General features: G+C 41.7%; 1 protein-coding gene across 1 annotated transcript; it reads right to left on the reverse strand.

The window, feature by feature from the left end:
* Positions 1–411: 411 nt before the first annotated feature.
* Positions 412–14,911, reverse strand: LOC306928072 (apoptosis-inducing factor 3-like; the record flags this gene model as incomplete). The annotated part of the gene is made up of 19 exons (XM_079507991.1): positions 412–445; positions 3,585–3,689; positions 3,887–3,962; positions 4,940–5,038; positions 5,179–5,296; positions 5,427–5,503; positions 6,699–6,762; positions 7,203–7,274; positions 7,773–7,888; positions 9,565–9,695; positions 10,397–10,488; positions 10,969–11,055; positions 11,271–11,383; positions 11,987–12,068; positions 12,871–12,915; positions 13,424–13,533; positions 13,788–13,897; positions 14,322–14,412; positions 14,893–14,911. The coding sequence occupies 19 exons, from the start codon at positions 14,909–14,911 to the stop codon at positions 412–414; spliced, it is 1,641 nt and encodes a 546-aa protein (XP_079364117.1).
* Between the last annotated feature and the right edge of the window lie 1,156 nt (positions 14,912–16,067).

Here is a 16,067-nt window from a genome sequence, read left to right on the forward strand (position 1 = left end):
ATGGATGGGCCAAAAAGCTCTGCTTAGCTGAGGTATCTGTTGTTTGAGGTCCCGACATGGACATCCAATCCCCCCACCCTAAAACCTACCTGTCCCAACCCAAGCCACTTGCAGGGAACGTGGTTCCCTCTCTTACACACTTGTGGCATACAGTAATAACCGTGGTATATCCTCCATAGCAAAGTCCAGTACTGTAAACCTGAGCCTCACGACAAAACGTGTGGCGTTCGCTTGCCATGTATACTGTACATGAAACCCATCTTTCCCAGGTCAACGGTCCAGGAACCATTTTGGTGACAGAGCTTAATGAGGTGGCAAGAATGAGGGACAGACAGAGGACATTCTTAGAGTATGTCGACGATGTTGTACAGTACTGCACTGATGATCCAGCACAGTGGATGGAGGGATGGTTCAAGACATCTTCAGCCAGCTAAGGTCATCAGATCTGGGAGCAAGGAGAAGAACAGTGAATATTGCGGTTAGCCAGGCTCCTTGTCTCATTCTGTCTAAAATACTGTTAGCTAGCCTGCCTTGTAGGCTGCATACCTTTTACCCTGTCTGCGGCAATATGTGGTAGGGCAGTGTTTCCCAACCTTTTTTGTCCCAGGGCACACTTTTCATAGCCTAAAAATCTCAGGGCACACCTAGATATACGGTGTATAGGCCTATCTATATACATACATATGTGTATGTATGTATGTGTGTGTAAATATATATATATATATATATCTATTATACATTTGAAAAGGTGTCCCCAAACCAAGGAAGGGACCCAAAGTCACCAGCTACTACGTCACTGACACGCTGGGTGCCGAAGCCGAAGCAGGAGCAACACACACTGCAACAACACACTAACACGTCACAGACTTACCCTCCGCGTCGTTCGTTCCCTATCTCCTCATGTCGCGCCGCACGGCCACACTCAACAACACCCGCGTAAACATTGTCATCGCACTGCCACTAAAGCCGGCTCACGTCCACACTCGCAAACAATATCAATATCAATAATAAACACAAACACGCCACAAGCACCGACACCCCCGCCTAATTTGTTGCCACGTCTATGAAAACAAGCACAGAAAAAATGCCATTCAACACGCTACTTACACACACTACCACTCGCTTACAATACGCGGACCTGGCAACACTACATTCCCTCTCCCATTTGCTCACAGCCCACCACGTGACCCACACAGGGAGGGAGACGATTGCGTGATGCTTCTATGTACAGGATTCTATAGGTCACCACTTTTGGTGTGACACACACACGGCTTCTGTTTACTATGCGTTGTCAACACGTGCTGAGTTGACAAACATTGACCGATTTCGGAGAAGACTGATAGTTTATCCTTTAGTAATTAGGCTGTGGAAGTATTCACACTAGGCAACTTTTGCATTTATTGGGATTGGCTGCATTTATTTTCCTTCTTTTTCCTCTCGAGGATGCATGGGATGATGTGAACCCCTCCAGCAGGCTAGGGAGCACCGCTCCCGTTAGCGGAAAATGACCGCGGGGTGCGGGTTGCCAGGTTTTTTTATAAAAGTAAAGTATTTACATTCAATTAAAAAAATAGATATATATAATACATTTTAATTTACGTCATATTTAGCGGCATTTCGACCTAATTTCGCTGTTCTTTGTCAATGGCACATATTGACACGTGTGGGGACTAAAGCTGTATATAGGAGGGCCCTCAAACACATTCTTTGATAACTTTTCATCGTGCTCCTAAAAAAAAATGTGTGCTACTAGCCGCGATTACATACACAGTTAAAATAATAAGAAATTTGCGCCAACTACTGCGTCGACACCTGGCGTGGAACAAACGGGACGAACCGAGGCGCATATATGGATAACAACAACACTACACGCGCGCTGCAACACAAAACAGCTGCATACAACGCGTGTCACTGTGCACTTCTGTATCTGTGGACTTCTGTATCGCAACGCGGGGCAACGCAACTCTGGGATGAGCGGGCCGAAGGCCCGCGAAATTCTAGTATATATATATACACAGTGTTGGGAAAGTTCATTTATTTTAGACTTTATTGAATAAAAAAACCTTGGGGGATTAATAAAGTGACAACTTTTACAATATCTCCATTACCATTATCCAAATTAATTCCTTATTATATATTTTTTTTAAATACATTTTGGAGAAAAAAATAACTCATATGCAATGTGAAATGCCACCTAATTCTTAATCCTTTTCCTTGTCTTTATTATGGGCCAACTTGTGAAAGCTGCATGCTTTTATTGTGAAGGGTCTCAGTTCTCACAGCCTGCATATTTCCACGTGCTGAAAATAGCTGATCGACAAGCTCACAACACGTTGCGTCCGCAACGCGTTGTGAGCTTGTAAATCAGCCATTTTCAGCATGGAACACGTGTACGAAGAAGAATAAATCAGGCATCACTGCGCTTCTGTGGAGGATTTTGTTCGCCGAACGAGGCGATCATGTATGGACACTTGGACAGCTATTTTTCGTGGCTGATTATGTTTAATCACAACAACGTCACGTTTACTTTACCTCCTCAGTGTTTGGGTCGGGACATGTAGGACTGTATGTGTCTGCTGTCTACGTGCGCTCCAGTCTTACTGGAGGGGGCGAAATGTAGCGTCTTCTGGATGCATCTCTTTAGCATTAACATTTCAATGGCCGAGGGTTGTTAGAGTCTATTGTTCCGTAGTTGTTGTTATCGCACGTCTAATGGTTAGACGTGTGACAACAACAACGATTGCTTTCGGGGGAGGGTTAGTGTTATTTTCGGTCAAATCAGGCGGCACACCTGGACACATCAAACGGCACAGTAAAGTGCCGCGGCACACAGGTTGGGAAACACTGTGGTAGGGTATCGTAATATGTAGGTCCTCTTCTGTGTATCTGTTAGCAAAATAACTGTCACTCTGGATAAAACGTCTCTTAAATTAAAACTCAAATTGTCTGAACAGACGTTTGGGTTGAAAAGGTCAAGGCCACAATCAAGGTCAAGTTCAAATTGAGAACAACTGGGCCGAGCGATTTTCAAAAAGGAAACTTGGGGCTCCATCTTATGCCATGCTTTATCCTCAAGTAATAAACATTTTCCGTGAATTACGCATTTAGGAGCTTCCACTATGCGTAAACGTTATCTTGTGGCCATTTCAATTTCGTTGAATGGCTGTGTACCAATTTGCGTGATGTTTGGACAAAATCTGTAGGTGTACTGCCCAAAAAAATGTTTTGCACAAAGCGGCCTCCTGGTGGCGCTATAAGAGGCCAATGTGAAAACCTTGGGGCAGAGGTTCAGCTGTGGCATTCAGGGAGTGTGCGTGCAGAGTATGGCTGCGATCAAGCATGAATTGTAGTAAATGTGACTGAAACCTGTTATATACTTTGTTGTACAACAGTATTGCATGCCAGGAAATGTTTGTAATCAAAATAATTGCATAATAATTTAAGCAATTATTGAGCTTCTAGATCTGATATTTGTGGCACTAAAGATTATAAATTCAGCATAAGGAGTGCAAAGGCTATAGAGAGCCATGTGAGGTTATGATGAAAAGACAAAGGAAGGTCAGAAGCAGAAGGAGACAACATACTCAGCTTCTTTCTTTGTGATGGTCTTCCCGGCTGAAAACCTCTCTGCTACGGCCGCTGTAGCAGGGTCAAAGTTCAGGCTTGCTGCTGCAGTCACCTCATCATCCCTATGGGTCAAACAAGAATTACTGACTCCTCGTCCCTTCCTCCCAAAACTCCCAAAAGTAGAACAAAATCTAATAAATCAACAGAAAATGAAAAAGTTATTATGCAAAATGTTTAAGTCCATACTGTGAAAGGTGCTGTGTGACTTAGTTACACAGAGTTTATGTTGAAAATAGCAGCTGTTTGTCCTATAACTCACTTGATATAGAGAGCGAGGAACTTCATATCATCGACATTGCCTTTCATCACAATCTCAGTGTATCCGCTCGAAGAGCCTAGAAGAGAAACACCAGATCTTTACATATTGCAAAAAATAATAATCTAATAGTCACTTGTATCTGTAATCGTTTGTTCTCCTCCTTTTGTGCATTGATCCCAATTTAGTATTATGCCAATTCCCAGATTTCTATTCAGGATCTCCTCGGTGGTCAGTAGAAACACACTGAGGACACTAGCTGGAGCACTCATCCAATGTAATTTCGACCATGGTACTTTAGCACCACAAAGGCATTAAAAACAAAGCTTCAGAGATCAGACCTGTCAAAACAAACTGGTCAGGCTTACTACTACCACTTGGCCTCACAACAAGAACTCACCTAACCCCTGCTCATTATGCTAGGGTGGGATGGCTCAGGGTAGAGGGCAGAGTAAAGCAACTTGCAATGGGCCTGGTCTTCAAGATACGCAAAGAATCAGGGATACTGTACCTGCCAGACTAACTTCAATAACTAAAAGACACACACAGAAACACCACCAGAGGGAGCTCAACTGATCTCACTCAACCCAGATTCGGCACAAACATGGGGCCAAATTCGTTCTACTGCTATGCCACCAAAATGTGGAATGCCCGTCTTCCAACAAAATAGTGACTTCTTACCCTCCTTCAAAACTGCCATAAAAGAGCAATTTGTAGAGTCCTAAGAAAAGCCCCCCAAGCTTAGCACCAAAAAAGACTCACTCCCCGCCCCCTCAAATGTTTACTGTACATATACAGGCTTTCACATCCACAAGGAGGCAAACATGACCAATTGTGTTCATTGGTGCGCCAAACCGGATGTGCTCAATGTGTTCAAGCCCATAGTATTTGTGTTGGTGGTGCGCCAAACCGGATGTGCTCAATGTGTTCAAGCCCATAGTATGTGTGTTGGTGGTGGGCAGGAACATAATCCTGCATGCATCATTCAGACGCCTCCCATCTTATCATACCTACTTTATCCTATCTTATCTTTGTGTGTACTGGGAGGTTACCCACCTGCGTATCGGATGGTGTTTCCCAGTAGGATGGTCCAGTAGAAAGGAATAGAGTTGAGTTCAGTTGCTTTATCCAGCATGTTCAGTGCTGCTACCCTCCCTTACCAACAGTAAGAATGGAAAGAAGGGAAAATGATGTTTTCTTGGGCTTTATGTTGTATAAACCCAACAAATGTGTATGATAGCAGGGAAAACTGCAGTTGCTTGTAATGACAGAGATCAGGAGGAGTTCATAGTTACCGTGTGCTTGGGCCATCTGCCAATGTCCAACAGAGACCCTCTGGTCCTTAGCCATAGCCAGTGGGAAGGTAGCTACGTCGCCCCCACAGAACACCCCAGGAACATTGGTACGCATGAACTGTAGTTCAGATAAAACCATAGAAAGTCTGTGATAAACTTATAGTTAGTTTGTTTTTCCTTTCCTGTTAGAATGCACATAATGGAGAGTGTAATAGTAAAACGTGATTCAAAGACAGGGGCATACATACCTTATCAACTATAACTGAATTCTTTGAGTCCATTTTTATTTTACTATTCCGCAGAAACTCTGAGTTAGGGATGACACCTGGGAGGGAGACAATGGGAAGATGGGGGATTAAGAGAAGAGAAATAAATCCAAAGAATTGTTACTTTTTCTGCTCCTCTCCATAATTTGTCATCTACTCTATATTTCATTCATATATTCATCCCTACTCTAATTCTTCTTCTTAGTAACAGTAGGCTAATAAATATAATAATCTAAAATTAGTAACAAGCCTAGTCCTTATCCATTTTGTTGTGTTTTATGTTAAATGTTTTATGTTGTCAGTTTGTAAATGTACAGTATGTCAGTGGTTAATTGTTAGCTTGAACTAGTGATTCCTTGTATGTTCCTATTGTATTAGTAATAAGTTCCAAGTGTAATATCTTATTTCATAATTAATTCCTAGTCTTCTTGTGCTCCATTGTATGATCCCGGTCCTTTCTTTAGTTAATACACGCCTTGTGTTTGAACTGCCCTGTCTATGTCCTGCGCTTTTAACACCTCTGGACTCTGATTGTAACATATAAAGGGTTTAAGTGGTTCATGTAGGATAAGAGCTTAAGCCACCCCCTATTTTTTTGACCCGCGGCCCGCAGTGAGCTGTTCTCACACTTCTTTTATAACAAGAATATATCGTCCATCGGCGATTTTGGGGCAGACGATGGGTTATAGGGAAAAATTTGCTCTGGTCCATGGACCAGAGCTAACTGAGGCCCCAAGCTGCTACTGTGTGACTCTGTTTTGTGAAGAATTAATTCATTTCAACTCACTGTAATAGTAGTGTAGTAATATGCTATTTGGTGTCATGTATTTTTGTGATTTTGTTTAAACCGAATTTGTATTATTTGTGATGTTATGTCTGTTTGTATTATTCTGTTTATGTCAAGACAGTCCAGTTAGTCTTTTGTCAGTCAACAAGGAAGCCAATACATCTTGTATTGTGAATGATGATGCAGGCTGGACAGAAACGTGTTTTAATTTAAAAAAGAAAAATTATCTTGTGTTAAACGTCTTGTTGCAGAACGTCCAGTAAAATGAACAAATCAAACCACACTGATATGGACTCACTCAGTCATTCATTGAAGTGTGTAACAAAATAAATAATTACATTTTCCTATATAAATATTTTAACCAAATCCATAGAGTACCATGGAGTTTCTGAAATAGTTGCAACTAAGGCAATGAGACAAAAATTGAATTTTTACAGGTGCTGTGTTACTTGCACTTGTGCACTTACCAATTCCGACAATCAAAACATCAGCCGGAACAACTGCCCCGCTTTTTAGCTCAACCTCTTTTACCTTCAGAGAGGGAGAACAGAGAATATTCAGTAACCCATTATAAGTTCCATCATTTTGCATGGCTCCTCAGAGGCAACCATGATCTAGAAGTCTGTGTGTGTTTGTCTATGTATCTTTCTGTGTGCAAATCTAATCTAACAAACCACTGGGCTGATCAATGTAATATGCATTTCACACTTCCACTTGGCCACAGAAGGACCTACATTCATTTAATTTTATACTTTTTGAACCATTTCATTTATAATGGAAGTCAAAGGGGCTCTGATCGTGCTGAAACCTTGCTCAAATTTGGAGTCATACAAGATGTGTCATAGACGATTGATGTCAAAGGCTGGCCACATGAAGTCTGAGATCCACATGAGTCACACGCATGTGGATTCAGAGAACCACGAGATAAACACAAATAGCACTTTCACAGTCTGCATGTTTGAACAGTTTACCGTTCCATATTCTTCTCTAATCTCTTTCACGCTGTCGTTCATGTAGAATTTTACGCCTTTCTTTTCCAGTGCCTGGAGAAACAATGCAGTGTCGGTTAAAAAGGCTCACCAGCAAACAACAACAAGCCAGAAACCAAAACTGAGGTAAAGTTAAAGCAAGAGTGTAAAAGCCCTGCTAGGCAGTGCTACTAGCAGTAGCCGCCATAGAGGCCATGCTGCCACCCTGTTTTCCAAAGGGTGGCACCTTATTAAAGGCCAAGGGGTCACCAAAATCAGTAGGGTTCATCCTTTGGGGTTCATTAATCTGCACAGAAATACACAGCAATCTAGCCAGTAGTTTTTTATATGTGTTGTTTAGGATATACAGTATGGACGGACGGACGGACGCACGGATGGGTGGACTGGACTGACCGGCACGGCCATCATTAGAGGCCGTCCACTAGCAAGGTTAGAATACAGAATCTTTTTACATACTATCGTCTGTTATTTCACCTCCAGAGTGGAATGGAATAGTAGAAGAAGGAACATTTAGTTACAGAGTTACAAAAGCAAGTGCAGATTGTCTCTCACCCTTACGATGAACCTGCCAATTTCGGGGCCCAGGGTCTTCTGGTAGGGCGTTTCACTGCTGTTTATCACTGTGATGCTGCTGGCTTTGTCTATCATATAAGATGTCACCTCCATGCCTGAAACAACAAGACAAATGTGCTGTCTAGGACGGACTGATTGATTGATTGATTGAAAATCTTATTAACAGTTTGCAGAATTACAGTACATTTCAAGCACAAACTCAATACAAAGGCTGTTAACTGTGAGTGGACGACCCAATTAAGCATTACACTTGTTTACAACAGGGTCCACCATGTTCAATTCATCAAAACATTTAGAGACGTACAAATAGACACTTCTATATAGACAAAGAACAGTACAGGAATTCATCATAATGGAGGTAAAAAGGGAAAAGAAACATATACAGTGAGGGGAAAAAGGGGGGGGCGGTGGGGGGGGATTCAGATTTTACGGGGGCCAGTTTCGAATTGCAGCCATCCGTAGGTGCCCTTTGAGAGCGGTTTTGAAGGAGTCAAGGGATTCGCATGTCTTAATGACTGTTGGTAGGGCGTTCCACATTTTGGTGGCATAGGAGCGAAAAGAATTTAGTCCCTTGTTTGTGCCGAATCTGGGTTGAACATGATTCGTTGCACTCCCTCTGGTGTTGTGGGTGTGGACTTCGGACGCGATGCGGATGCATGTAAAGGATTGACAGTAATAAATTATTCATTTATGGAGTGGAGTTTCCCAGTTTGAGTTTGAGTGCTTTGTATTAGCTTGTATTCCCAAGGTTCTTCTTTTTCCTAGCTTGTTTGTTCATAAACCTGATTATCCGGTCGCTATTTATCAATGCAGTGCCATGGTTCTGTGGCTACGAAGCCAGAAAATGCAGTGTCCAGCCGCACAGACTGGGGTCGAGTCTTAGGTTTCTGAGCTTGGTGTCAAGTCTGGAGAGGGTAGTGTGTAGTGTTGTGGCTATGGCGTGGTGCCGTGGTCTATGGATCTGTTTTGTCAGTAGGGAAATTGGTGGGGGTCTACTAGGGTGGGTTACAACTTGCTGTTGATGAGCTCTTCGACATGCTTCTCAAAGCATTTGCTCACTATGGGGATGAGTTCTACGGGTCACCACTCACCAATCAATTAGACCAGTTACCTTGCTTTTTTGGCATTGGAATTATTGTTGCTGATTTGAAACATGAAGTTACTTTACCTTCAACGTATTGGAAAATGTTGCTGCATTTAAAGCCAAATTTATACTTGATCAACACTATGCATTGTGCTTTTTGTTGAAAATCAGTTCTCTTTGACGACATAAAGGTTTGTACAATGTATGAATCAGGCAAGAGTTTTCTTTTCTGCAGCTACAGCAGTGTGCTCGCTTCACACTGTGAACCCTTGGCATCAGAGTTGCTTATGTCTGGCACTTTTTTGTAGCGTCTTGAAAATGTTTCTACAGGTTCTACTGTGCAGAACCGACTCAATGCATAGAGTACCACACAGGCACACACTTATGCCTAGCCCTTGTTCATAGTTCTACTCCCTCATACAAAGTGTCACACGCCAAAAACTCTACAAGCTAACTTGCGATGTTACTAACTTGTACATTGGCTATTTTTCGTACAACTAAGTAGGCTAGAAATGTGTGCCTATATCATGACGCCGGTCGAACCATGATTCATGAATCATGAATCAAACCTTCTAATCTCCTAACCTTCTAAGTTTCTCTCACCCACTCTCTCTAATTCTCCATATACAATCTAAAAATGCAGAGATGATTTGGAAAATAAAATGCAGAATGCAGGAATTACATTACCAATAAAAGAGCCACCCACAACGACAATGCGACGCCCCATGCAGCTTGCATGGATCTGCCTGGCGTTCTGTGGCGTCTCCAGCATCATAACGTTCTCCAGCTCCATTCCAGGGATGTCCAGAGGCTTGGCTCTATAACCAACAGAACCAGAATGAGGCATTGTCCCAACAAGCCGTGCCATGTTCAATGCACTGTGCTAATGCAAACATTGCCAAATGTGTTACTCGTGTGCTCACCGACTATTTTAGCAACATTTGAATTGAACCGTCTTAATTGAACAGTCTAATTGAACAGTCTTATGTTAAACAAATGTTCTATATGTATCTCCATGTAACTGGCATAAGTGCTGTTGGCGGTGGTCCTGCACTTGGGTATGTGCATATGTGTGTATGATGTGAACATGTTTAACGCATGTACTATACAGTAACAGTACATGTTTTCCCTCGACTTAAATCCAATGCAATCCAGAACTAATTTTAATGAATAAAACGTTATTTGAACCAATCTGTATGGTAGAGAATGTTCATACAATATAATGAACACATCTGCAGTGGTTGTTAGAGGTCTCCCTAAATGTAGACCCACTGACTAGACCGTCAAGTAGAACACCTACTGGTTGACAAGCAGTACTGCCTGAAGATCATAAACTCAGTTATCTTCCCTGGCCAAGTGAGGGTTGTCTCTTAGCTCAGCAGCACAAATCTGTATTATTTTTGCTTTGAAAGCACATAAAGGTTATGGATTGCAGATTTAATTTATACTTTGTTGCACAAGCTTATTGCTCAGCAATGACATATTTCTACATGCATGAAAGTGTATAAAAGTAGTTTACCTGGAACCAGTGGAGACGAGGAGTTGGTCATAGTTCTGTACTGTACTGTCATCAAATGTTACCGTCTTCTTGTCTGTGTCCAATGACATGGCCTGCCGTCATGGAAAATAATTGTCACACTGTTTTGGACTTTTTATGTTATTTATATTCTGTACAATGAATGTGCTAATGTGTGCTATTTATATTGGGGAGTATATATAGTATAACCTTGCCTATATAACCTTGTCTATTTTTGTTACATACTGGTACTGTGCCTACATGTAAATTCATATATCCAGTCGTGGTCCAAGTTTTATGTAATGCCATTAAGTCAGATGATCAATACTATTTAGTCAGATGATCAAATCCGTAGAAGGTTCAACAACTTGTTGTGAGCTTAAAGCTATTTTCATTCATTTTAAAAATGATTAAATTAAGCTTAAGTGAATAAAACCAGGAAAGGGCAAGATTTACGATACGATAATTACACGATATTACAACAATCCTAATATGAATGTATGCTCTCAATGTGTTGATTTGACATTGCCTAAGCCTTAATAAGTCTCTTCAAGGCTGTGTGGAGAATCACTCACCTCTTTCCTGAGCCACACCTCAATGTCATACTGGTGGAAGAACTCCCTGTTTCTGAGAAGAATAGTGTCATTCTCCACATTCATTACCTGGAGGCAAAAAAAACATTACATCGTTTTTTGTGTTTTCTGATGTGACCAATACTTTTGTCTTCTCCTTAGATCCATATCCAATCCACAATCCATTTTACTAGATGCAGTAAACACACTGTCTCACTACCTTAGTCCGGACCATGGCTATGAGAATGACTCACCGGCAACTTGGCGCCCTGACCCGCCAGTTGCTAAATACTAGCTCACAGTACCTTGCTGAGTCGAGTCTTGTCATAAGGCAGCAGGTCGTCTCTGGTGACCATGATAATTCTGCCACCATAGCGTTCCTGTCGCAAGGTCTCAGCACACACCAAAGATGCAGCCCCTACGCTTACAGAGAGAACACACAGCATCACTCATATACACGCTGGAAGAGTGTCAGCTGTATAAAAACAACACATCTGCGCGCACATAGGAGGCCTTTGTTATGTTTCACCAGTTGGCCTCAACCCTCAGGGCGGCCTCCAAGCTCAGATTGACCGTCAACCGTCAGTCAACCCCCTGCCATCCTTGGCCCTCTCTCTCTCGCTGCCTTGCTAGTTACGCCTATTTCCTGTTAATAACCTGGGTAAAATGTGCAGCATTGGGAGGTAAAGGGGAGGCACTTTATTGTGAAGGGACGGCAGGATGAGCATATATGTTGTTGCTGCGTAATTGTCGATAGTAATGGCTGCGCGCGATATTGAACAGTCAAAACTATTCGTATCAATACGCCTGTATCAACAGAATAATTATGTCATATGGGGGTCTCATATTTGGTCTTGAAACAGGCCTCCAGATTCCTAGGGCCGCTGCAGTGCACATACTGTATACAGCATGCTGAAGTGATGTGTTGTGTTGTGTGATGTGTGGGTACTGTATGTGTATGCAGGTGCCAACAAAACACTCACATGCACACACAAACAGTAACACACATGCCCATGCTCACCTCCACCAATTAGCAGAATGGTGTGAATAAGTCCTGGTACTCGGGCTCCCATGCTCTTTGTTCTTTTAGCTTGTCTTATTGTCTGAATGAGGTACAGAAGAAAATATAGTGGCATTATTTCCTTAATTTATACGCTGTAGTAGACAGGCTTTAGGCCTCTGTTTAATCCGTAACTTTTATGTCCTAGTCCTACCCTCTCCTGCATGAGAGATTTCTACCTAAGCCAAGAGACAGTCACCACTTGAGCTGGGGAAATATTTCACTTATGATCTTCTGGCAGCTTTTTATTTTTTATGGAGGGACAGACAGTAGGCTGACGGGAAATGGGGAGGGAGATGGGGGGAAGACATGCAGTAAGGGCTGTCGGGATCGGGAGTCGAACCCGCGGCACACTGCCAGACTGGGTTACCAGCCAAGGTGCCTGGACCATTGAGCCATGGCCCAGGCCGTCTCTCTGCTCTTCTATTGAGACATTTAGATCGTGTCAAAAGTCATGTCTCACCTAGAGACAGGATCTGTCACGAATTGTCAAGATTCAATTTGTCCCCTGAGCAAGCAGGCAGGCTCTATTAGCTCAATGGTAAACATGTCAGCACTTGCACAGGAAATGGTCTACCATAAGATGACGTTTCATTCATTAAAATAAGTTCTGGATTGCATCACACAGTATTTAAGAACATTTGTCATTCATCGTTCAATTCATAGAGTGTAATGCAATATAGCAGAGATGAACACCAATATGCCTTTGGAAACTAACAACTCTATATAAATCACTCCCAATTTAAAACAGTTGTCTTGTCTTTGAAATAACATCATTAGTTCATGCTATGATCATGATTTAGCAAGATAAAAAATATGACTTATAAATAAATAAATACACTGACCTTTTTGTTTATGGACACATAGACTTTGTTGTTTTCAACTTTGACCTAGGAAAGATAAGTAAAGTGTCTGTAAGTTGAATACATTTTATCTGTCTGCTTGTCAAATGGTATACCTCCTGGGTCTATTTCTTATACCCTGTCAGAGTTAAATTAACAACTTTCAACAAAATTAGCAAATAGAAATTAGAATAGAATAGATCAAATAGCCGATCTACAGGCTTGTAGATTGTCTAGTTTTGTTGCGTGACACTGTTGTACGACAAAGTATAAAAGTGGTTTCATACATTGAGGATTTGACTGTTTCTGTCTGTCCGTCTGTGTCTGTTACTGCCTATCTTGTCTTTTGCCGTCCTCTGTCCAACCAGTATCAGTAAGTGCAGCCTACCTTCTGACAGGGTAGACAGGGTACCTTATGACAGGGTAGACAGGGTACCTTATGACAGGGTAGACAGGGTACCTTATGACAGGGTAGACAGGGTACCTTATGACAGGGTAGACAGGGTACTTTATGACAGGGTAGACAGGGTACCTTATGACAGGGTAGACAGGGTACCTTATGACAGGGTAGACAGTCCATTCCAGGGAACTCTTCCAGATCTCCAGTGTGAACGTTGAAGCAGGCACCATGCCATGGACAACGTACTCTATGCCCAGTAAGGACCCCTGCACGCACACACGCACGCACGCACACACGCACGCACGCACGCACACACGCGTACACAGAGTGGTTGAAAAGCAGATCTACAAGGTCACACATAGAAGTTCTACAAGCATCGCAGATCTACAAAAATATTATCATTTGGCAAAATGCTATAAAATGGCCAATTTTGGAATGGCCGTTTTTGGCATGGGACACCATCGCACAACTATGTCAGGCTTTAAACTCTCATTTATCCCTTTTAGTTTCGATATTTTACCTTTGCTGAGTGGAGCGCCATAGTGTGTACACAGGTTTCCGAGGGCGCTGTATTTTCCTTCACTTCGCGTTAGCAGTATATTATGACGTCCTACCTCAACCTCCATCATCCTTTGAAAAACACGCACACGCGCGCACACACACACACACACACACACACACACACACACACACACACACACACACACACACACACACACACACACACACACACACACACACACACACACACTTTTATTTCTGGGAACTCTTAAACAAGGCATAAAACTGTGCACATTGTCTGTCCATGTAACTGGCTGTGAGTCATAGTAACTGCTGTTGGGTATGGTGTACTGCACTTGATGCATTTTGATGCCCATAAAGACATCGACTGTACAGGCGCTTGATGTGTATTATATCATCTATGTTTTAGGAACTCTGGATTCACCTTGAATTGAGTTTTTACCGCTATTCATCTTCTTATTTCTTCTCCTATTACAATTCTATCTACATCCCATCTATCCCTACCCTTCCTTCCTCCCTCCCTCATCCTTACTGTCCATCCAGTAGATCAGATTCCAGACACACCAGTCCTGTCACCTCCTCTGATGGCTCCTCTGGGTCACTGTCTGGTCCTTCTCCATGGTCTGTTGGTAGAATAACAAAACAAAAATGACATCTGAAAACAGAAATGCATGTTTACACTAGGCCTGGGTATTGCCAACAACCTCACGATCGATACGTATCACGATACAGAGGCCACGCTACGATATAATACGCGTTGACTTGAATAATGACTGTGTGTGTGTCCTACTAAATTTACTTTTGCAGAGTCCCAGACCACCGATTGTTTTGACAAATAAATGTATAATGTCAATTTGTCAGAAATATTAAAGTCCACTGCTGCCCCGACACAATGCAAACACATGTAATCATATATGTATATTGTAACTGTCAGCCAAACACCTTTTGGGAAAAAGTGAATCGTCAGGTTGTATTGTTTAAACTAGTTTATGACAGTAAACGTTTCAATAAACAGGGGTTAAAGAAATACTTTAAGACTAAGTTGGGTACAATAAGGCATTTTCACTACTTTGTTTTTCATAATAAGAAATATGTATACTCACGTGGTTTATCACCAGACATTCTGTCAAACAAAAATAAAACAAATATATTCAGAAATTCTCTAAAAACATGAAGTAGTAGAGTAGTTCAGTTATATACTACTTTGGAATATTTTATCCTTTGAGCTGAACAACAGTCACTCTGTGATTCTATTCCAGTAATCAGATAACTGTGCCTATCGCAATGGCACAGGAGTCCCTTTCCCTGACAACCAAGTTAAGTCCAGTCTCCATCCCTCTGCGTCCAGAAAGACTTTAATCCACCACAATAAACATATCTACTCCACAGACAAGTATAAATGAAATAATTCTGTGATGGCTAAACTAAGTGACCTTTTTGGTCTGATTCCCGTGTTTGTGGTCCATGCAGTCCCTGTCATTGTTCTAGAAAAAGCAATGTTTTTTGTGTTTCACAACGGCCTGTAGTCTATAGAGAAAGGCTGACGATGCAACGGTCCTCAACAATGAATGGACGCAGTGTGGCTGAGTCTGACAATGCACAAGTGACATGAAACTGGAATATTAGGCCCAGATCATTCATTCAAAGAATTAAAAATTGTCCAAATTATAATAAACTGACAGTTAAGTGTATTGTTTTCCTATTTAACATACAGTATATGGCCTTGATCAATCACAACCATATGGTACCCCTTATGTATATAATACTAAACACACAATCACCAAATGTTGCACAATGTGTTATATTATGAGTTTTTACTCGCACGCACGCACAAAAGTATTGGCATCAAAACATACTTAGTATGAAAACTAAAAGTACTCATTATGCAGAATGTTCCATTTTATGATTTTCTTTTTTTGCATACGTTTTCACAATTTGTCAAAATCTTTCAAAAATAGCAGATCTACAAGCTGACAATGTTTCGGCTATTTTTCTAAAACAAGAAGCATAAAACAGGGCTTAATTGGTTAAGGTATATTTTTTAATAATCTAAATCTGCAAATTATTTGCCTCTGGGATGTAATGGACTAGAAGTATAAAGTATCAAAAATAGAAAAAAAGCACTTATAGTTCTTTTTTACCATTGTAACCACTGTAGACCCCCCATGGAGCAATAGCTGTAATGTTTGTCTGTGGATAGACAATACATATGGGGAATACATAGGGGAAGAGGGGGGAGAGGTAAGGGGAAAGAGAGGGAAAACGCAAGGCTCGGGAG

Source organism: Electrona antarctica, assembly GCF_951216825.1.
Source record: "Electrona antarctica genome assembly, chromosome: 8".
Classification (NCBI taxonomy): domain Eukaryota; kingdom Metazoa; phylum Chordata; class Actinopteri; order Myctophiformes; family Myctophidae; genus Electrona; species Electrona antarctica.